At 32.8% G+C, this 23,586-nt stretch overlaps 1 protein-coding gene across 6 annotated transcripts in view; it reads left to right on the top strand.

The window, feature by feature from the left end:
• The window catches only part of LOC130446301 (homeobox protein homothorax), a 356,948-nt gene that overhangs the window by 253,063 nt on the left and 80,299 nt on the right, over positions 1 to 23,586 (top strand). For all 6 annotated transcript variants that reach the window (XM_056782464.1, XM_056782466.1, XM_056782463.1 and 3 more), the window contains one exon: positions 10,121 to 10,228. In XM_056782464.1, the coding sequence (XP_056638442.1) occupies positions 10,121 to 10,228 (108 nt within the window). The remainder of the gene's footprint in view (positions 1 to 10,120; positions 10,229 to 23,586) is intronic.

Here is a 23,586-nt window from a genome sequence, read left to right as displayed (position 1 = left end):
AATATTCTTTGATTTAGCAGTAATGATTCATCACAATTTGCCCGAGTGACAGTATACTCGCGGTGTCCGTATCACTAATTGGAAACGAAACAGGATTCGCTTTAAATTAATTACTGGACACGTTTTTGAACGTCGCAAGCAACTTATACTCGTTCTAAAACAAAGTAACGACAATATTCAATTGTTTCAGAGGCTCAAATTACGGGGTTTGACGATAAACTCGCTCATAAAATCTATTCCACCACCATATTTTAATAAATATTATATGTATCTAAATAGTTTTGGATAGTTTATATACGACTTTTATTATATTTGTTTTAGTTCTTTAGATTTAGTTTTTTATTGAAAATTCAAAAATTTTGTAGGTAGTTTAAACATTTCAATAAGGTCGCCATATTGTATGACGTCATAGGTATAAAATAAACACTGAACATATAATATAAAGTAAATACGACGGTTAATCTCTCGGTTATTCTAATATAAGTGTTATTATAAAACTTCGATTAATCTCAAAAATAGTATATAAATCGTGTTTTGTGCCAGAATGTAAAAATACCGTGGCTAAAACACCTGATAAAGTTTTTTTATGATGCTAAGAATATTTGAATATATAACAAAAATGGTTTGAAAGTGTTGGTGATCCTGCGACATTTAATTATTTCTGTTACCAGGATCTGATAGTAATTATTTATCATGTTTTTAATTTTTAACGTGATTTGAGTATAAATTAATTTTTTTCCTCTTTCTAATTTCTTGGGTTCGTAGGTTGTTTGAATTGTCATAAAAATTATATAGGAATGACCTACGCAATATGTCGAAATAAGAATAAATGGTAAAAAATACAGCATAAATGCGTCGACTGCTCTACATAAACACGAAAAATAATGAACATCATGAATTTCAATTTAAAAAAAAAAAAACAAAAATCTTAGCTCATGACACTAACTATCAAAAATTATTAATCAAAGGTATGATACACATAAAACAAGATTTATGTTCTGTATATCATAGACAAGATATAAAAAACCTCAGCCAAATTTACCATAATTTTATCAATTACCTGGTTTTATTGAAATTACGAGGTAAATACACTGATTCTAATACTACGTTTTCAATAAAGTTTTTTAAGATATCTACTAATAAGTTTTATCTATTCTAGAAATATTTTAATCATCAAATATTAATTATTCTTTTGAAAATGCTCCCAAGGAAAGGGCGAAACGTTAAGTTATACATAAAAATGTGATATTTTATCGAAGTTTCATTATTGTATTCTGACAACCTACGAACCCAAGAAATTAGAGAGAGAAATGTTTTATTTATACGTATCTAATAAATAAAAACTGTATTATAACAGCACACGCTATATTGCAGGTAACGATAACCTATTACGCCCCAACTGAAAACCAATAAGAATAGTTTTGTTATGTATTCAAAAATTTGCAGTTTTTGCGATTTTTACTTAAATATCTAGATATTTTTTAATTATTGATCAAATATTTTACTTTCTGACATTATTTTATTTTATGAAATAAACCTAAAAATAAATATTTTGAAAAAAATGCAAGTACCATATTATATATTATCGAGAAATTGAATGATACAGCTACAATTAGCATACATTTGTTTTGTATTTCAATGAAAAATCGAACTTGAAACAAACAATTATAATCCGAAACAATGGATACCTGTCTTATAGCGTTTGCCATAGATGGAGTGAAACCATATGCATCACATTAAAAACTTTTATAAATAGATATTATTAAAGTACTGGTTGCTATTAAAGGTACCTAAAAGCGGCAATTCTTTAAACTCATCATCATCAAAAAGAAAAAAACGAACTGACAACTCAACAAAACCTCTTTCCTTAACTCCGCCTCCAAGTTTAATTGTACTACTATTGTATACGGTCGGTATAATTGTCGCTCGATTTTTTCCCGACAAAATATATGACTAAAAATGATAATTAAGTAATTTCAGACCGGCTGACAGTCCGAGAGATTTAATAGTTCTACCTCTTTCAGTAAAAATATCAAAATGATGTTCTCGGCGATGCTCAGTTGTTAGTGAAGAGAGAGCACAAAAAGTCAAAGCAAGCGACGTCTCTATACGCAAGTCATATTTACGACTGTGATTCCATCCCAGTTGATACCGTCTACAAATTTAGAGCGCTGCATTCGTTTTTTCCTTTTCGATAAATTGCTCTATTTGTATGGATTGAAGACGGGGTTGCGCTTATGTATTCCGGACGGATCGGGGGAATTAAAAAAGTTGAACGGCGGTGAAGGTGGTCTACTTACATCATTAACTCAATTGAAACAACCGACGATCTGGTTTTGTTTCAGGAATTTGGAAAAGTTGTCGTACTTTTGGACTTTTTTTAAATTAATTCAACTCGAATTCTATTAAAGAATAAATTCAAAATTCATCTCATTCTTGTAAGTTAACGCATAATCTTATCAATAGTTAATATAAGTATAATATCACTCAATAAGTTGTGTGACTGGCACGCAGATGGCGCTGCCATTATCAAATCCATATGACTCAACTTTCAAAAGACTATGTATAAAATTTCGAGACATTTCGATTAGTCAGTAAAAAGTAACGCTACTTTTGTTATTTTTTAAAAAATGGATTCAAAACAATTTCGTGTATTAATTTATCATTACGTGGACGTGGACGTGAACGTTCTGATCATCCAATTGAGGTGGTTACTTCAGAAAACGTCAAAAATGTCCACAAATTTGTTTTACAATCATGCAATTACATTTGATCAAAATCAACAACGTGTTGATGATTCGCAGCAGTGTTTGGCCATGTTTTCACGTAATAAATCATATTTTCGCGTCGATATGTGACAATGGATGAAATATGGTTCCATCACTTTAGTCTGAATGGACTGTAGCCAGGGAACCACGTCCGAAGCCTCCAAAGGTACAACAGTCAGCTGGGAAGGTTATGGCTTCAGTATTTTGTGATGCGCATGGAATATTGTTCATTGACTTTCTCCAAAAGGGAGAGACAATCAAAAGAAAAAACCACCGATTCACAAGTCGTTGGCAATTGGAAAAATTACACTGCGAGCTGCTTCCCCATCCACCTTATAGTTCAGATCTGGCTCCCAATGACTAATGGATATTCGTTGATCTCAAAAAAAATGTTTACCAGTAAGAAATTCAGCTCGAATGAAGAAGCAATTGCTGAAACAGAAGCTTATTTTGAGGCAAATGTTATTCAAGTGTTATTCTTAGTTAGTCACACGACTTATTGAGTGATGAATACAGGTTCCATGGTGGAATTTATACTTAATGTGTCAAAAATTTATACAAAATACAAGTTAACATAGGTAATACTGACATTTTTCAAATTTTCAATTAATAAATCCTTCTTCATCGAAAGTTAATCTACTTATGTATCCACAATTGTGATTAAAGTTTAATTGAAACAAAATTAGTTTGATTTTTGCTTCAAACATTAATCTTTAGATGAAGGCTTCTTGGTTAGTTGAATATCTATCGGTATCAACAACAATTTTGGACCTGATATGTTGCCGTTCAGTCTTTTGTTCTTTAAATAGTTTATCAGCTTCGTCAGGGTTCTGGAATATCCGGTTACTTTCAACTTATATATATATATATATATATATATATATATATATATATATATATATATATAAGAACATCGTGCCATATACAGTGGAAGGTTTGCTGATATTCAAGAAGATGGCTGCAGTGAATCCTTGAAAGGTTATGAATGCGAATTTTTTTTTCTTGTTTATTGTGGGGAGGAGAAGTATGGGCATGTAGATTTTTTCCGCTCTTCCACTTCTTTCCATTGGTCTTGAAAGTGCTCGATCTTATGTATTACATTCATGATGGATGTTAGGATTTCAAAGTATGTAGGTATCTGTTTCTGAAAGAGATAACTTGGTCATAAAAACGCTTGTCAGACAGGTGTACCGCCAGAAGGTGATTTAGATTTATTATGAAAAATATAACGTTCAAATTTGGTTATTTCTTCCATATTTTGAACCCAAAATTGGACCAAAATACTTGAAGAAGTAACTTTTAATGCTATATTACAACTTGTTTTAAAGAAAAGCAATTCCTGACGACATTCTATACCTCTTGATCTGAAATGCTTTCCCAAGACTTGTTTATACTTAAGAACTGAATTGATATTCATGTAAATACGTATATGAGTTGATAAATGTTGAATTGTCAGTGTACTTGAACAATTGAATAAAAATTATAATTTTAATAAAAATCATCTATGTCCTTCAGGAAATTACTAAAATTCAATTCGGATGTGAACGAAGCTGTGAAAGGGCCAACGATAAATCCTTAAGAACTTCAGCCATACGGTCCAACCTTCTGGCACTTGCGTCGTTCTGTCAGTTTTCAGACAGGTTGGACGACGTTAAAGGGTACAACGCGTCGATTTAGCGTCGCAATTTTGATTTACGAATAGAATCGACAGCAGATGCAAGTCTAAAGGGAGGAACAGAGCCAATGGCAAACGCGAATGATGTTTCCCTGGGATGAAAGACTGCCCCGGCAGTCCCCGCTAACCCGCTTTTCCAACGCTTTTCCAATGCTTTTCCGAGGCTGCCTCTCGAATGCGGTCGAAACAACGTTATGTGATATTGCCAATAAAAGTGTTCGAATGCGCCAATTATTTGAAATTCTCTGAGTTATTGGATCATCGGTAAAGAAGGACGCGTTATTTGATTTAATATTTTTAATATTATACATAGAAGTTTTATTCTCTTTATGAATATACACTACCAATCAAATTTAGGCTATACAAGCAAATAATACCAATAAAATAGAATTTTATAGTATTTTATCAAGAAATATGAAGTTGTGTGAGTTTCATTAAATATACAGGGCCATTTTACCTTTGTGTGAAAAGCTCACAACGAAACCCCAACAGTATACTAATAGGAAAGTATTTTTTAGTACGGGGCATTAATTAATATCGTCTAAATGTAAATTTTCCACGTCGTAGTCTTCAATTAACCAGGAATTAACAAGAAAGTCGTATTCGGCTTCAGTTATAGTAAATATTGTTATTTAGATGGGGTGCACAAATGGAATTAAATTGGATGCAACCAACAAAAAGAAAAAGACATGTTGAAAACACCTTCTAAACAATGAACGTTCCTTTTGAAAAGTCTGAGCACAATATGTCTATATCAGAATAAAGAAAGAAAACTTGTCTGAAGAATGCTGACGTGGTTGCAACTCTCATTTTTAGGTTTAGGTGTTTCGTGATTTAGCCGTTGGTCCAGCAGATTTGTTTTTTCTTTCTATTTAACTGGCAGCATATCACTACAAGTTTATTCAAAATTACTTTGGTTTGGTTGCTTCTAAAGGAATAGAACCCTTTAGAATTCGATACTTCTGTTGCAGAAAGTTGAATGAAGACTGCTTGCAAACCATGTTCTGCTAGATTGGAGTCTACAAAAAAGCTACTTATCACCTTCGACAATAACTAGGTAACATGAAAAATGGGTGAGCGTGGATTTACAATCCGCTACCAATCAACCAGGAGTCCAATAAACCTTAAGTAGTGGGCGTAAACAACTTGACAAAATCGGTAGATCAGTACTAACTATGCAATTAGGAAATGAATATCGTTGACGATGAAAATAATTAGATAAAATCTTAAATATGAAATAGAAAGTATACGATGTCAACGTGATTCCAGCAGCGAAATATTTCGTGAAAACGATGACTCTGATCAAGAAAATGCGATGGATACATAATAGTTTACAAAACTATACCAGAAAGAAAAATATCCTGAGGAAAACCGACAGAAATAATAGAAAAGGAGCGGAAATTTGGCGATCATATGGACTTGAAAATTGTTGCATTAAAAGAGAATCCACGAGGAATGCTGAGACTACATCAAATATAGCAGAACGATTCACATAAAACTGGCAAATTTCTTGACCAAAAGTGGGATTACAAATTACAATGGGAATCCAAATTACAGTGGGAATATTTTGGGATTACTGTAGACCGTTTGGATGAACGAAAATATCAGGGAATTTTACATTTGTAAAGAAACAAGTAATCTTTAAAATATAGGTCATAACATTGAGTAGGTAAATGAATCCCTTGCTTCTAACTGTCCTCAAATTTAGGAACAAAACAGTCAAAATTAGATACAACCATGGAAATATAGACAAATTGAGATGTTTAATCATGCACGTAAATCGTAGGGTTTTGTCTTTATCCCATATCTACATTACCAATTTTATTCTTCATTTATAGAGATTTTGCTACCTTTTATTTGAGATATTAACTTGTAAGTTATTCAGAACAAGTTCGCAAACAAGACTTTGGTAAATAGGTAAACATTTTGAAGGCATAATTATATATTATAGAGCTTTGTAACGAGAGCTGTCTGTGACCGTATAGAATAATGATAACTACTCAACTGTGTTTAACATTCAATAATGAAAGGTGATGATGTCCTCTAATACGCAGGTTATAACTAATTAGAATTAATTAAAACAAACTAGAGACTTCATAAAACTATTAAATGCTTTTAATAGTAATGATACTTTCACGTAACCGCTTATTACCCTGTTCTATATCAAATGATACTCTCTGCTTTCATTACCTACGTATTTAGGATTAGCCCTTCGCCCCTTAAGGAAATCTCTGAACACAGTTATTACGTAGGGCTTTGTATCAAACCAATTCACCTCACCACCGTGATTCGAAATACCCACAAAATCCAAATTTAAGATAATAGGGGTTTTCCCTTTTTGTAACCATAAATGAAATAGTTGAAATATTGAAACAATGAAACGCATTAAGCTCAATTCGAATGTTTATATCTTATATAGAAATTATTTGGATATAATCACAAAAGTGTATACGTAATAAAACATTTCTGCGGCTTTTCAGTTTCCGTATCCGCTTGACTTGAGTCTGTGAGACTTTTCCTCTCGACGAAATTGAGAAATCGACCTGCTAAATGTATCCGCAGTTTCAAAACTGCTATGAACTTCGAAAGAATTGTTGTGTGGTTTCCATTGGGGGCTAAAACTGAAAAATACCGATCCCATAAGGTTTTGTTATCACCTTAACCATCATCATTTCAGCTTGCATGTGGATGTAAGACTTTTAGAAATAACATAAGTCTAAAGCTCCTGATTTTATGTCCAATTTTTTACATATATATCAACGCGGAGGTGAAGGGGCGACCGTTTAATTAAAATAGCACATGATGATCCTATGAATTTTACTCGACTCTTGTTCTGTAAATAAATCACTGAAATTGTCGTATTTACTTTTACATGCAAGGCTCGTGAAATTCGCGTTTACAAAGAATTCAAAAAATGAGCTATTGTACGAAGCATATTTTTTAAGTAAGTATCGTTTTGCGATTCCGCCGCCGCAACCCCGAGGTCGGCGTTCCGCACATGCGCGCTGGTTACCTACATCTCTTGTCTACGCACTGACGCTGTTACAGTCTGATTCTTCATTGTGTACGTTGTTTACTGAGTGTTTAAGATGCCTCCGACAATCGTGAGTCAAGTTTACGGACAAAACATTATGAGTGATGGAATGGTAAGGAAACGGGTATAGTTTTGTTGTATGACAATGCCCGTCCACATGTGGCTAATCGGACCATTAAATCTTTTCAATGGAAAACTCTAGATCATCCTCCCTACAGTCCTGATATGGCGCCCGGCGTCTACCATTTGTTCCTGCACTTGAAGAAACACCTGAGCGGTCAGCGTCTTCAAGACGATAACGAAGTCAAAACAGTGCTTAACAAGAAGTCAGGCGGCAGAATTTTATTAGGAGGGTATTAAAAAACTGGTGGCACGTTATGACAAGTGCCTCAATATTCACGGAAATTCAGTAGAAATAAAATTCCAATTCCAATTTTAATTCCAAAACGGTGCTTACTTAAAAAGTATGCCCCGTATGAGACGTTTATAATTTTTAATCGTGTGTTTTGATGAGAATGAAGACTCCCTTACAGAATTTACAGTTGGCCGTGAGCCGTTCTATTGAGCCGTCATCTGTTTTCCATCGATTTGTATTCGCCTGCAAAGCAGAGAAACGCTATATCACTGTCGATGTCGTTCATTTCCGGATCCGTTACTGCTGCTTCTGTCGTGTTTTGTACAACAAAATTTACACATTGCCTTCGTATGCAACTCAATAACAAATCAATTCTAGTTTTTTTTTTATTTCACCTTGAAACAAACGTATCAATGGATACTATAAAATATAAAAAGATTACTTTCTAGGCGATTTTTTTATTTATAGTTGATAAATAGGATTATTTCATCCTTTATTGCAGTTACAACTTCACTACGATATAGTTGCGACGTTTTTTTCAAAATGTAGATTCACATCGTGCTCTGCATTAACGAATAGTGAAAAGAAAATAATAAAATTTCATCGTTTCTGGTGGATAAACACGTATAAAAATTCATTTTTTATATGGAACTTTTAGAATACTGAAACTAATCAACAATATTATTCACTATGCGTGTTCTAAATGAGGTATCTATAGATTGGACGTTTACATATAACCTCAATTAGTTATAAACTATTTTTGTACTGAAATTCAAACCTTAAAACATATTGAATAACTTAATTTTAGACGACAAAAACCATTGATACTCACCAAACCCATGACAATTTCCAGGAAGAACTTCCTATCTCATTCCATAAGGCCATCAGCGTTCTTTTCTACTACCATGGTATCAGCAGATTCCTACGGCTATCTTTTTCTATTCTTCGGGGAAGTGTTTTATTTTTTTTTTATTTCTTTTTGTTGTTTTAGTTAATAACTTCACTCTACTCAATATCGTACTTTTTTTTGTAATTTTTTTGGTATTTTAACTGTTTTTTGGTCGTAATTCAACTATTTTTCGGCCTTAGATACTTGTATTAGCTACCTTGTCCGATTGTTCAGCTTTTCTAACCTTCATTTGGAGACAATTTTTTGAATTTTCTTCTGGTGCAACTGTCGTTCTGTTGCATCCTAATGTACCAAATGATGTTTACTACTTACCCCAGTATATCCTCATGCTGTATATCAGTATTACATGTTTCTGCGGTTTCCCTGCAACCTGGTGAACCGGTTCTACAGCTAAATGGCCGACGATAGGGAATAACGCAGTTGTATCCTCCCGCTCCAAATTATATTAGGAAAAAAAAACACAAAATAACAAAAAAAAATCCGAAAGAAACCAAAATACACAAAAAAATTATGATAGAACCGTTTTTACTTGCAAGCCTCACTCGTTTTCTCGGTCAAAAAATAACCCCGCTAGAAGCAGCTGGACAAACACATCCCGACAAAAGCACAACAACCCCAGCCCTGCAGAGGAAAAATCCTCCTTATCCTTCCAAACTTTACTCAACGAATCTCTCTCTCAGTATAACATGATGAAGATATTGATGATTTATAACTAGGTTCGTTTTCCGAGTTGTCCTCTTGCCTTTCTCGTATCGTCCAATAGGTAGTTCTCCAGGAGTGTAAATATCAGCTCCAGGTTTCAATTTGACGTTCCAAGTATTTTTTTTTGTACGCGATGTCCAGGTTATCTTTTTCTTGTGTCTTTTTTACCTACGTAGATGCTACTCTTTAACGCCGTTTGGCTGGAATCTTCACGATAAAAAGAATTAGGAAAATTTTAAAAAATCGTAGATCGTTCTATGGTAATGAAAAGACGTCGTCAATTGATGTGTACTTACACTAGATGTGGACTTTCAAAATTTCAAATAACCTCGTCTTTTTACGAGATATTAACTCTCAAATTACCAATTGATAAACGAAAAAGGATGAAATTAATCACTCATCAAGATTCTTCCAGATATTCTGACAATTTTCCGTATAAATTTGTATCTTTAGAATATGAATTATTCAACTAAGTATTTGATGACGACAGGTTATATGCGGACAATTTATTTATTACTTGATATTATTTTTACTATTTAATAGTCCATGAAGGTTTTTCGATAAGTGGAAATAGAAAAATTACGAATCTTATTCTCTAATAGCCCCACGTTCACGTAGACTTTAACGTGTATTGACAAGGTACCTACAGTAAGTATATATCGTTTTTCCGTTGCAGGTAAATGGTGTCCGCGACGAGAATGGTCCTCACCTACGGACGCCAGGGCGGCCAGTGACGCAGCGCGTAGAGGTGTCCTTTATTCTTCCGTCTTCCTCGGTAGTCCCGGTGAGTAGCGACTCATTTTTCAAGTTTTTATTAGCAAATTCCCAAGAAATAATATCAAGTTACTTTTAGACCAAAATAGTTATTAAGACAGTTTCGAGAAATACAATGTGTCTAATTTTTTTGTGATTCGCTTAAGATTAATGAGGAAAAACTGAACGGCAACGTATTTGACGTTATTAAACATTAATAAAACAGAAATGATCTCGTGCATATATAATTTCATTTAGGTACTACGTCTCCTTTAACCTATTGATTGCTTTTAGAAGCATTGTACCACTGTACGCGTATTTAAGTTTTGTCATAAACCGTATGTGTAATATTTTTAACACCTACGTCTAAGTCATTACATTTTTTAGAGTAAAATGTATAATATAAACAAAAAATGAGTTTTTTCGATAACCAAAAATTTTTCGATATTATATTAATGAAATTTCAATATCTTAATTATGTTTAATTCCTGAGACGACGTGATTCTCTCCACTATCTGACAACTATGTATATAACCGGGTCTATAGCAGTCGGTAATTTCATTGAGCGCAAGCTCTGGTTGCCCCTCTACTGAATCGCGTCGCTCGACGCAAAGAAGGTGGACCCCGTTACTATAGCAACGGCCGCATAACCGCCCCGCGGCCATGCCAGCAGATGCGCATGCCCGGCTGGGAGGTGCGCGAGACGGCGGGCCCACTTTTGTGCTTTTTTTGCGCTTTGGGTTTCTCTTTATTTTTTAGGTTACAATGGTACAGTCATAGTATGGACATGGTTGTTTTCGTAATTTGCGGGAAACAACGCTCGATGCGTATTTCATGATGTTTGGGAGAACGAAATTGGTTGTATTAACAACGTTCGTGATTAATTTTCGTATTCGCAATTGCGTTGAAATTATGTTTCCGGCTTTTGTAATTTTGAAATTTATAACTAACTATTATATATAAAAATACGTAATGAGACATTTTGGTATAAAATCGGTTATATGTCCGCAACTCTTAAATTTGTTCCTGTGCAAAAATTTTCTTAACTAAATACAAGTACATGCAGAAAAGTTATTGCAATTGATCAATAAAATGATGTGTCTTTAATCAAAAGATAACAAGGGATTCCTCTATCATTTTTTAACGGGCTTTTTGCTTAAATTGGATTAAATTAAATGAGGTTGGGTTGTATAGTATAATTACTCATAATGCCAACATTGATAACCCAACTTAACCTCACTAACCTTACACAAGTGTTATGATACAAAAGCTTGTCGCGAGATTTAAATATGGACTTACTCATGTTAATTTACGTGTTTTTTGAGAGATTGGCTATTGTCTTGTTAATTATTTAGTACCTACCTTCCGTTTGTATCAATTATATACCTTTCTACTCAAAATAAAGTTGTGTGCACATGATTGTTTTTGATCAAAATTTCTAGACTTCTCTATAGGAATTTTCTAATAAATCCCTTTCTTCTTTACAAAAATGTTTGTGGAGATATTGAGATAAAGTGAATTTTTAGCAAATTACTTTTAATTTTGTAATTTGTATATCGATTCGTGCTCCTTTCCTTGCCTTCCACTGTTACTAGTTACAAAAACTTTTAGTAAAATTTCGGTAGGTACTATCTATTCAATTATTGCATATTCTTAATGTGCTTAGTGATGCAAGGATTCTATGAATTGTATATAAACAATTCCAAAGCAATTTCATAATAACTTTTGTTGAAAGTACCTTGCGATACAGCAGCAATACATTCTTAACGGCTATTACAGCCCTCAAACAAGATTTTTGATAATAAACTTTGATTTCTTAAAGTTTCTATAAAAAAAGAAATAATTAAGCTTTCAATCTGAAAAGATCTAATGGAGATCGTCCATAGATGCCTTATTCGTGTATACTATAGTCATATTCCTATCGTGTCTGATCAACAAAGTTATGCAGAAATATGCGTAGTATTTCCACGTTTACTCGCACCAAATTCTGATGCCTCCAATTACATCGTATTTTTGGGAATGTGCATCGATTTTCGATGAAACTTTTTTGATGGCGGAGCCCCTATATAGTCCGATCAAATATGACGGAGCTCCGTATGGTATTTAGTCGACGAAATGTAAAAATAAGTAGGAGTAAAATTAAAATAATAAAACCAAGTAACAAATGCATATTTTTATTTTTAGTGTGTATGTAACAAGATTAATGTGATGAATGATTTCTTCAATATTTGGCTTTATTGAAGATAGCTGTAGGTAACCTAATATCATTTGTACGTGGAATCTTTGACACCTCTTTTGCAGCTTTTTCATCATGCATACATTTCACCATTTCAAATGCACACGGCTTTATGAGCTTCTCTGCTATGATATGGGCTTCACCAACCATTGCAATTTTGTTTTGTTTCGTTTTGTTTTGTTTACCTTTTTGCCCTTGTATTCTGGATGCAAAGTTGACTCTAGAGAGACAGAAAAGAAACAGGAACTCAAATTACTTTACAAAATTTGATTATAAAACAATACCTGCATTGAAGAGTCCAGGCGTTGGTTCTATTGGTGCTTCCAAAGTCGTTGTAAGCTGTTTTTTGCATGTATTTGTAAATACGATTTATGAAGCACAACTTATTAGCCTGCTCAATCCGCAGTAACCTGAGTTTTGGCGACGCGTATCAAATAACTTTAAAATATGGATATAATGATGAAGAATTATATGGAAACCAGCGATTGACCATTGTGATGAGGCGGCGACAGTTGGCATAACCACTGTTGTCACCTTAACGAGGAACAACAGGGATTTTTTGGTAGGAGCCACTCGCCTAACCCTTCCGCATCATTTCCAGGGCTCCGCGGAGCACACTTTGAAAAACGCAGCTTTATTGACTAGTATTAATAGTAAAATTCGATTTGAAATATTGTTCAGCAGCAAACAGGGCACGTTGTACGGTCCACTGCAGTTTTGCTACTGAACCTGGACGTTCTTTCCTACAGAATTGCTTCACCAACCCAAGCTATGCGTGCTTTTTGTCGCCCCCCTTACAAAGAATAAATAGAAATATAGAATCACATTTAAAAAAAAATATATTCCAGGACCAAACCTGGTTTTAACATTATCACTTGGAATTGATACGTGGCAAGATTTAGTGGCTTGAACATTGGATCGAGAGACGCCTCAATCCTTCTTTATAGTGTCTGAATATTTTCCCCATCTTGTTATTTCCAGTTATATCTTCATTTCAAGTTATGTGTTTCACTGAACGTTACAGAACCATCTTTTTTATGTACAATTGATGTTTTCTGGCACGTCTTGATGATCTTCCTCATTTGTCCCCTTCCATCTTTCTCCAATCCCCGAAATTTTTTTATTCTCCTCAGAAATTCTATTTTAGAATCGGACGATATAGATATTCAAGAGTTATTTCAATATCTATCTATTTCACCTTCTTATTCTGAAATTATTTTTACTTGTCCAATAAAAATAATTTGTTATCTCCGTGTAAAACAGAAAAGTATACAGCATCGATAATAATAATACGAATAATGGTTTTCTGGATATAAATATGTAAATGCGAAAAGTACATCAATAAATTTACGTATGTTTATTATGTACGTATAAAGGTATTTACTTACGAAATAACATTGTATCTACATTACATTGTAAATTGCCTTTTAAGATTCAATAAGGAAACCATTTCACGATCTGTACTCATGATGGTTTTTTTATAGACACTACCATAGTTTACGAGCAATTTTGCCACGCACTGACTACGGCAATTACAGATTCGTGATGGGCGATACTAGATAAGATACCTACATACATCTTTCTATAATTGAAATAACAATTTTTTACAAGAACGTATTTATATTTGTTTAATTGATTCCAAACATTTATTTGCGTATACAATGAACGTAATAACTGTTATTTTATTGTTTGTTTCGGTTAAATTTACGATCTATAGGATCCCGCTTTTAATCTTGGTTCCTAGATATTCAGGAATCAAATTAATCAATACACTCACCAGAAAGGATCAAGAATGGAGTGCACCTCGAAGGTACATTTCTAGAGTAGACCTTTACGACTTTGATACTGCTAGATCCAAGAAGTATTTGGATTTTAGTACACGAGGCACTGTCGTTTCATGAAGCACTTGATATAAGTTCCACCAGACAAAAGTCTATTATGTGAAGAGGAAGAAAGAAATCATCTAATTTTCAATCGCCTTGCAGTTCGGAAGAATCTCATCTTTTCCGTTAGAAAATCAGTTCAATGTTTCCCTTTTAGCGCATTTCTTATTTTCGATTAGAACCACAAGTCGCGTGGTGTTAAATTTGTAAGAAAGGTTTAAAACTAGTTAATCGAAATCGAGTTGGGCCAGGTTATGTTGTCAAGATAGAGAAGATGGCAATTGGAATATTATTAGGTATTTTTTTCGCACATAGAGTGAACATAGTTCGCTTTGATTATACGATTTTGGATGGGAAATAAATCACTGGAATCCTATTAGATTTATGGTTTATTTTGGGTTATAGCTATAGACTCAAATTTCACCTCCAATAGCAATTCTATATGCACTTATTCTATATGCAAATAATCAATTAAATTGTTTTGAAAAGACCCGTACGACATTGAGGTCTCCATAAAGGTTGTGCCTTTTGGAACGGAAACAACTTTTTGCATATGTTTGTCTTTTGACTTTTATGAGGAAAAAGCGGGGAGAATTCTTCAAGAAAAACTATGGTAGACCAGTCAAGACGAAGCTCTCCGCGAACGGTACATGTAGTAAAATCGATAGATTAGTTTTTTCGAAGAGCATTAAGTTGATAGTCCGTGTGTTCACGCCCCAACATCTGGCAATTTACCTATAGAAACCCGCCATGTTGTTTCCATTGAATAACAACTGAGTTGAAGCATTTTTTCTTAGGGTATATTCTGTGATTATAACTGACATCCGTCATTCACTACACCACAACAAATTTATCCATATGCTATGTTGCCAAATTTGAAATCTTTTTTTCTTTGATTATAAAAAAATGTCACTATTATATTACTTGAAGATTAATAATTTAGTCTAGTTATCAAATTTTAAACGTAACAATTACTAATTGTTAGTTATCTTGAATGAATAGGACAAAAAAATGAAATAAAACACATATTTATCGTTTCCACAAATATTTATTAGGAATTTTAGAACGTTTGCATCGTTATTAAATTGCATTATCACAGTCACAAACAGCAAACATAATAAAGTTGACACCTTTAATAATTTTGATATCGGATCGATGAAAAATTATACACTTCTTTAAATTGTAAAATAATCGCCGTGTTTTTATATATATATTTATATATAGTTTCGTTATTTTTTTATTATAGATATTTCCTTCTTGTTTGTAAAGTTTAAGTTCCGAAATACCGAGGTCGATATCGGTAATCTCTCTATTCCCAAAAACCCCGTAAATCCATCATCACGAGCTCGGGGTGCATACTGATTATCTATTTTTCTTTCAGAGATCGCAGTTTTGATTTAATTTCATAGGGGGTTATACATTTTCAACATGCCAGTGTTGAAGTGAAAAAAATGTTAAGAATTTTATAATGATTCACCGCCGAGCCTGATTGTTGATCGAAGATACATAAATGCAACATTTCACTATTGTATTGAGATATCTTCAGAGTATAATACTTCAACTGTTCGAAGAAAAGAATAAAATATTTTAATCTTTCTATTATTCTTTTCCATTTAACAATAAAATATTCTAGTTACTTTTATTTTTACCTATATACGATGAATATTTTACTAAATAGATGTGAGAATTTGAAAATTCCAATGTTGGAGTTGATTCTTTGTAATTTGAGAGTTTGACCCGACGTGTGACCTGCGGCTAGAAGAGAAGAGGACCACTTTTGATTGGATCATCTATCACGGCGAGCTTCGTAATTGGTTTCTCATACGGTATGCCAGACGGACTGGCATTTCTTTCGATCTCTTTTCCCTTGGTACCCCTAATTGTTCACAGAACTGAGAATTTTGTTTCAGTTATCTGTTTTAATACATTGGTAAATTCGTAGAGATCAGAAAAGGTCATAATTGATATAAATGACATTGTTTGTTCGGAATTTAATTATCATGGTTATATTACTTGAAATATCCAATATAATAATAATAAAAAGTTCTGAATTATTTTCATCAACTGTAAGATAGTAAACTTGAAAGGTTCGGAAAATCTGGAATTAACAAACAATGCATCTGTGGCTCTTTTCAGGATATTGCATTTCAAGTTATTAGCTATTTGCAATAATCAAAAGACACTTACAGGGTCGTACTTCCAGAAGGAATTTATCTAGTATTTCTGACTTATTCACTATAACAATTCTAATCTATTATTTTAAAATTATAGAGCTAAAAATTTGATAAAAACAAAAGTAGTTAAATTGGAATATTGTCACCAGAAAATTTCACAATTTATTTGACAATAATATCAATCAATATTATTAACTTACTCGGTACTAAACATTATGCAGAAATACCTTTGCCAATTGACGGAACTCATTAAATGTGTTTACCACTTTTAATTTTCAAGGTAGCTGATTGAATAAATTTTTGATATTGATGGTGATGGAATTTTTCACCAGATTAGGTGTGTATTGTTAAGTGAATGTCAACATTTTTTCTTCTAGAATGGGTCTTTCATTTGAGTTGTGAAAGTGTTTGATAACCGCGAACCAAACAAACGAATTCTAAAATAAAAAGAGCGGGTAGATTCGAAATTTTATATTTTTCAAAATACAATTCACAATGCGCTCTACTATTCAAACCACGGAAGCTCTTTTTTGTAATTTGAAGATAGATTCGAAGAGGTGCAAACTACAAGACCCTCAGAAAGGCAAACCATATCCAAAATGCAATTTGAACAACGAGTAATAAGTTGTTAAAGCAGTATGAGCTTCGTTTAGACACAGATTTAATGGCAAAACAATTGAATCAAGTCATTGTTGATATTTAGAGGTTGTGAAGCTTAGCTGTAGGATAAAAGTTATTTCAGTGTTTAAACAGAGCCCGTTCGCAATTAAAATGAATCCAATATTAATTACTAACACTAGGACATCATTAATGATTATCAAAAAAAGAATTGGACAAAACCACTGCAAACAGGAACTCGAAACTTCAACAGTAGCTCTTACCAGTTATTTTCTACATTCAAGGTAAGACACACCTCGGATGTCATAATTCACAACTCCGATTGTACTGTCATAGATAAATCATGAAATATTTCTAGATTTTACTTTAGACTTTGATACCGTTTGTGTTCAATTGGGTTGAATATATACATTAATATGAAGGCAATTGCAGTACTGTATCTTCCACATGTTTAGGTACAATATCACAGTTTATTTTTTAATATTAATCGTGATTTCTTATTATTTGCTATATTTGGTGCTGTCACGTATCGGTACCAGCCCCCCTTTTCACTTGTAACAGTTTATTAATAACAGAATCCTGCCTCGAACATTTCTAATACAATATCTCCCTAAAAAATAGTTTATAGAATTAAAAAACACGTTTTTATATCAAATGTAATAAAACGTGAGGTACTTGAAGTCCAATGAAGTAAATATTTCATTTCGATTAATAATGATAAAAATATTCTTATCTTAGAAAAGACCCTACCTTATTTGACATTAAAATGGCATTTTATATTAATCACTCTACCCTCATTTGAATAATTCTTTTTTTTGTTTGGTATTAAAGCGTATTATTTCAGCTTTTTGAACTATTATTTATTTTTAGTTGTAGATTGTTTCCTTTCATTTCAATTTGTATTTTTTTAAAATTTAAACCAAACCGTTTGAGTACTACAGTTGTTGCTTAAACCATAGTTCATGGCAAACCACTGCATTCATTCATACGAGTAATTTGAAAAACCTGTAGCAAAAATATTCCTTACTATGAAACTAAATGTCGGTGATTGTTATTGCAAGTTAGGCGCATTCAAAGATATGATTTCAAAAATGAAGCAAATACATGTTGGTATGTGCATTGAATTTGTAAATTTCGTAAAAATTGTTCTAATTCAAATAATAGTTTTTACAGTACATACGTGCAGTACCCTAATCAGAGGAAAATTTTCATCTAGATTGGCTACAGCAATATATACATGATGAAACGTGTCGAGAGCAGGCTTGACACATTGCTTTAAGATATACCTTCAAATGTATAACCACAGAAGATTAGTTATAGGCAACCATTAGGCGGCAGATCGTAATACAACTCATTTTATGTTTATTAATAAACGAACTTTATGTTGCTTGAAATGATTTAATGCTTGAAATTTGGTACATGAATTCACTTCAAATATCGTTTTTGTCACGTTTTTACTTATAAAACTATAAAATTAGCACCTAGTAATGAATTAGAAAACTCATCTTATCCAAAAAAAAAAAAATTGTCATTTAGCTATTTCTATAAATAGCGTGCTTCTTCAATCATTTTCATATGAGTTTAGAAAAAAAATCTCACTGGTAACAGACAATACTTTCCCGTTGGATTCACTGTTTGAATCGGTTAGGCTATTAGAATAAGACAGTCGTAAAATTTCTCATGTATATTCGTCCATTGATAAATTTAGGCCAGAGAAGTCGTAACTTTTCCATAAGCTTTCAGGATCATAAAGTTTGATATAACCCACCGACGTAAATAATGCAAGGCGTCACAACGTTACGTCTGGCTAATTTAATTTCGTACTTAATAAACATTTTGTAGAACATTACTTTGCCACTTAATACTCTCAAATCCGCGACAAATACATGTGTAAATGGATTATGTGTCTATTTATTAACGGCGTTAACACTTATTATAGAAAACATTATCAGTTTATGAAATTTGAGTTAAAAAATATTGTTTTTCGTTTTTGTTGCAGCAGTTTTTAGTATAATACAAAGTTAAGTTTTTTTAAATGTTCTTGGTCGACTTGTATGATATAGTGCTCAACTTGTCCTACAAGTATGATTAGTTCTTGGCTGCTGCTTGCCCTTTTTTTCCAATTTTCTCTTAAAATATGTGGATTAGAAAGTCATTGGTACAAAGGGATTATTTTTTGTTGTCCTCCGCTTCTAATTTATTCCTTCTTTATTGAAATCCATACTGTATACTAATACTTACTCGTATAAGGTTTCCAAATGTTTCCATCTTCTAATGATTTCGTTGATGTTGATATTATTTTGTTTCTTATTAACATAATTTTTTAAATCATCAAGTTTCTGATTCAGCAACCACAACAGTAAATCTAATGCAGTGAAATCACTTACGTGGCATATATTTCAACTAATATTAAAATAAATGGTGATAATTTTTTATCCGTTTCGACTTGATAGGTTGATAGGAACAATACAAAAGTGGAAATGAGGCAGTAAAGGATGTGAAACTGTCCGGACGGATTTCCACATTAAAACAGACGAAGATATGCAAACAGTTGATGAATTTACTCATTTTAACAAGCAAAAGACTATTAAAGAGCTTAGTGAAGAATTTTTAATCTTGTACGAGTGAGAAAGTGACGTGTAAATTAGTCCACCAATTTCTTTTTCTTTCCATGATAACGTGGTATTGATTCACAAGCTTTGGCCATTAAAAGTCTTTCTATCTGTTCATATTTACACTATTGACACTATACAACTTTCGACTTTTCATAAAAATCAAAATAATTACGAAAATTCAAATGTTTTGACACCAATAATAAAATTAAGAGAGCCACTATAAACTATTTCAATTTTTGAATGTCTTCAGTCATGGATTCAATGTTGATTTAAGTGTTCTGCCAGTTCAGATTATAAACTTGCAGGAAATTAATTCAAATTTGATAAAACCCTCATAGTTCCATTAATTAATTTCAGTTTTTCTGAACGAAATCTAGAAATTAGAAAATTTAAAATTTTGAATGATATCCGAAATGTCATTTTACGAATGAATGACATTTTACTCAAACATCGATTGGTTTTCATCGGTCGAGTATTAGAAATTTGCATTCTAGATTGCATAATGTTGTTGACTACATTATTGATTAAAAATAAAAACTTGATCGTTTGAATTTAATTTGATGAATCGACTATACTTCCGGGTCCCCTTTTTATATAACAACTTTAAAGAAAATATTATCACATTTTGAACAGTTTAATCAAATTTTCCTCGTAATTCCTGTATTCCTGATATTCACTTCATCCGATAATTTACTATTTCTTTTTGTTCCATTACGTAGGTGCGATGAAAAGAACAATGTATTTTCCTTAATACGTCTCCCCTATGATTTTCAAAAAGCAGTAAATCCCACCTCTATTTCCATGTGTATAAATGAGGATAGCGATAAATCTATTCGAATTCCCTTCGTTGACTCTGTTTATCGCGATGGAACATTCCTGGTCCATCGTTATCCGATTGGAAATCGCCAAAAACCGGTCCCTACACCGACCGGCCGTGTCAGATGATCCGGCACCGGGAACCGAGTACGATTAATCAAATCTTATCGACGACCGAGTGGCCGATGTCGACGTTCTTTCTGTCTTTTTCTGGCTTTTCTCACTGTCTTCTGTCACGTTCCGCCATTTTGAGTAATTATCCTGGACTTGACGATTATAATCGCTAATATATTTTTTGCCTTCAGAGCTTTGGCACGACTTATTGCGTTCATGATGAGTTTAAGCAGAAATATTTTACACTTGGTAGTATTTATAAAAACACAAAATATATAGGGTGATCCAAAAATTATTCAGACTCATCAATGCGTTATTAAACTTTTCAACGGTTGATTTTTCTGCGGATAATGTTGATCAAACCAAACCTATATTACTATATTACTATATAACAAAACTCAAACTCAAAATGCTATTGTGAGAGACTGGTTTGTTTTTATTTAGGAAGAAAGATCAATTCGTGAGAGATTTAGTCCATTTCTGGAATGACACTAATAAAGGAAAGCTTTTCCTGCGCAGTGCTGGGTTTGTGGTGATTTCATGAAGGGTTTTTTTTCAGTATCACTTCATTGCACGTGTGCCTGTCTACCTACCATCAAGTGTCTAGATCGTTTCTTCACTGCGGCTGTATTACTACCTATAATCGGAAATATGGCTGGTAAACTATGTCACTTGATTACAGGAAAACCACGAAAATCTTGCAACACCGACGATAAACTAATAGTTCGACAGCTGTCATATTTATACATGTGTCTTTTTAAGGTTAGGGCTAACTGCAAATCATATAAATTTAATACTAGTAGCACCATCTGTGCGCCAACCTTCGAACTTTTCGGCTCACCTTATATACTGACATTGTTGTTACCTCATTTTACAAGAGACCATTTTTCTGAATTAATACCAATAATTTAAGAAACTGCTTAATTTAAAATGATGCCTAGTAATAAAATCTTAAGTTTACAGTGCAATAATCGAAATAAAATTGATTTGTCATCAATTTGATATATTTATGCCTGTTAAACATCTCATAGGCAGGGGCGGATTTAGCTTTTTAGCCATAATATCAATTTTTTCCGACCCTCAGTCTGTTTAAAGTTAATTTTGCTAAAACCCCTATTAAAAAATATGTCAGGTTTTTATATTAATTGCTTGAACACAACTTCACGATGCAATTTGTTCGATGCGAGCTTTTAGAGGAATTGACTTGGTTCTGGGCTTAACAAAATGTCGTCTCTTGGCCATGCATCCCCTGGGCGCTTACGCCCATTGGCTACTGGGTCTATTGGGAAATCCGGTTATGTTATTGTATAAAAGAATCAATAATATCTAGTTTAAGGTTGTAGAAATCTTCTCTAAGCGTTTGAACAATTTGAGACTTTTAAGTTTTACCCATTTGTAAATATACTACCATTTAATATATTCAAATGTTGTTCATATGTAACTGCTTTAGATAATAACATTTTACTCGTAGATATAATCACTTATACACCATAATTATTCCAAAATATCTGACACTTTATAATATGTTATTACCCGTGCTTGTCTGATGTAATACAAAACGTCATATTTCAGTGAACTTCTAAATAATATGCGTTCATAATAAATTGTAGCTACGTAACATTGACCTTCATTATTTAGGTATCTAATCCTCAATCTACGGCATATTTCTAATACACTTAAAAAAATCTTGAGAATACATTACGATATATCCGTACGGTAAATTAGATATTCAGTTTATTATTCAAAACAATTATTTTCGTAATTAGAATGTAGATAATACCATGTTCTACTAATTCTGAATTTTTAATTACATACAATACGTTATAAAAACTAATTATTACATTAAACAATCTACCTGACGGCTGTCCACCATTTTTCAAACGTGTCATTAGAAAAATCATTCTCATTTAATAATAAACGAATTTTTTTTTGTCCTCGTATTATAAGTTATAATTAAAAGCATGGAAAGGGCGCTATTAAGAATCTTCCGAACGGAATGAAAAATTATAATGAGCCCAGCTCAGGTATAAATATAAGAATGTTGAATTCTTTTGATAGAAGTCTCAACTGACGCATTCTAAGAAACAAATTTAATCTCGATCTGTATCTAACATGGTTCATTAAATTTTTTTGAATGCTTGGGAATGTGTTTTTAAAACAGATGACATAATAAATTGTGTTTTGTGATTTAGATACAATTCGAATACAACACTCTTTGTTATTATACTCTGGCAAACTGTAACTAAAATTAGCGACGATCGTAAAACTGAAATACTACTTCACCAACAACATATTGAATGTAATTGGCTCGATGTACTTTGACAGTTGGAGTTAATTCTGCAATATCATCGTATCCAATCACCATTTCACTTAGTCATTGTTGGATTTCCACTTTCACACTATTTGAAGTGGATATCCATCGAGTAAATATGTTACCGACCAAACCCAATTTCAAAACAAACTAGGCTAGGTACAAACGTTCTTCCTTCTAAGCCTGATAGGATAAACCTAGCCTAGGCCAAACTAGTTGATCCTGGTATAAATACGCACACTCTAGAATAAACTATGAGTGAGGCCAAGTCTAAACATTATGGTATAGCTAGAAAGTCAAAATAATCAATGAGGTTAGATTAGGTAGTCTGAAATTCTAAGTGTCACCAAAGCACACTACTCGTATCGCCATCCGTATTCAAAAAAAGGCCATTTTTTATGATTTTTACGCAACTACTGGCAACACTGCATTAAAATTTTATAGAGGTTCGTACCAAGTAATATTCAACAGGTACTATTGATAAAACTCGGAACTGTATACCGTTTTCGGAATATTTTGATTTGAAAATTATGAAGTAATAACCGATGCTAATATAAAGTATTGATAAAGTTATTATTATCAATTAATAAGTTATATATGAATTGAAAATTGCGTAAATGAG

Source organism: Diorhabda sublineata, chromosome 7 (assembly GCF_026230105.1).
Source record: "Diorhabda sublineata isolate icDioSubl1.1 chromosome 7, icDioSubl1.1, whole genome shotgun sequence".
NCBI classification, from domain to species: domain Eukaryota; kingdom Metazoa; phylum Arthropoda; class Insecta; order Coleoptera; family Chrysomelidae; genus Diorhabda; species Diorhabda sublineata.
This window is presented reverse-complemented; position numbering and strand designations above follow the sequence as displayed.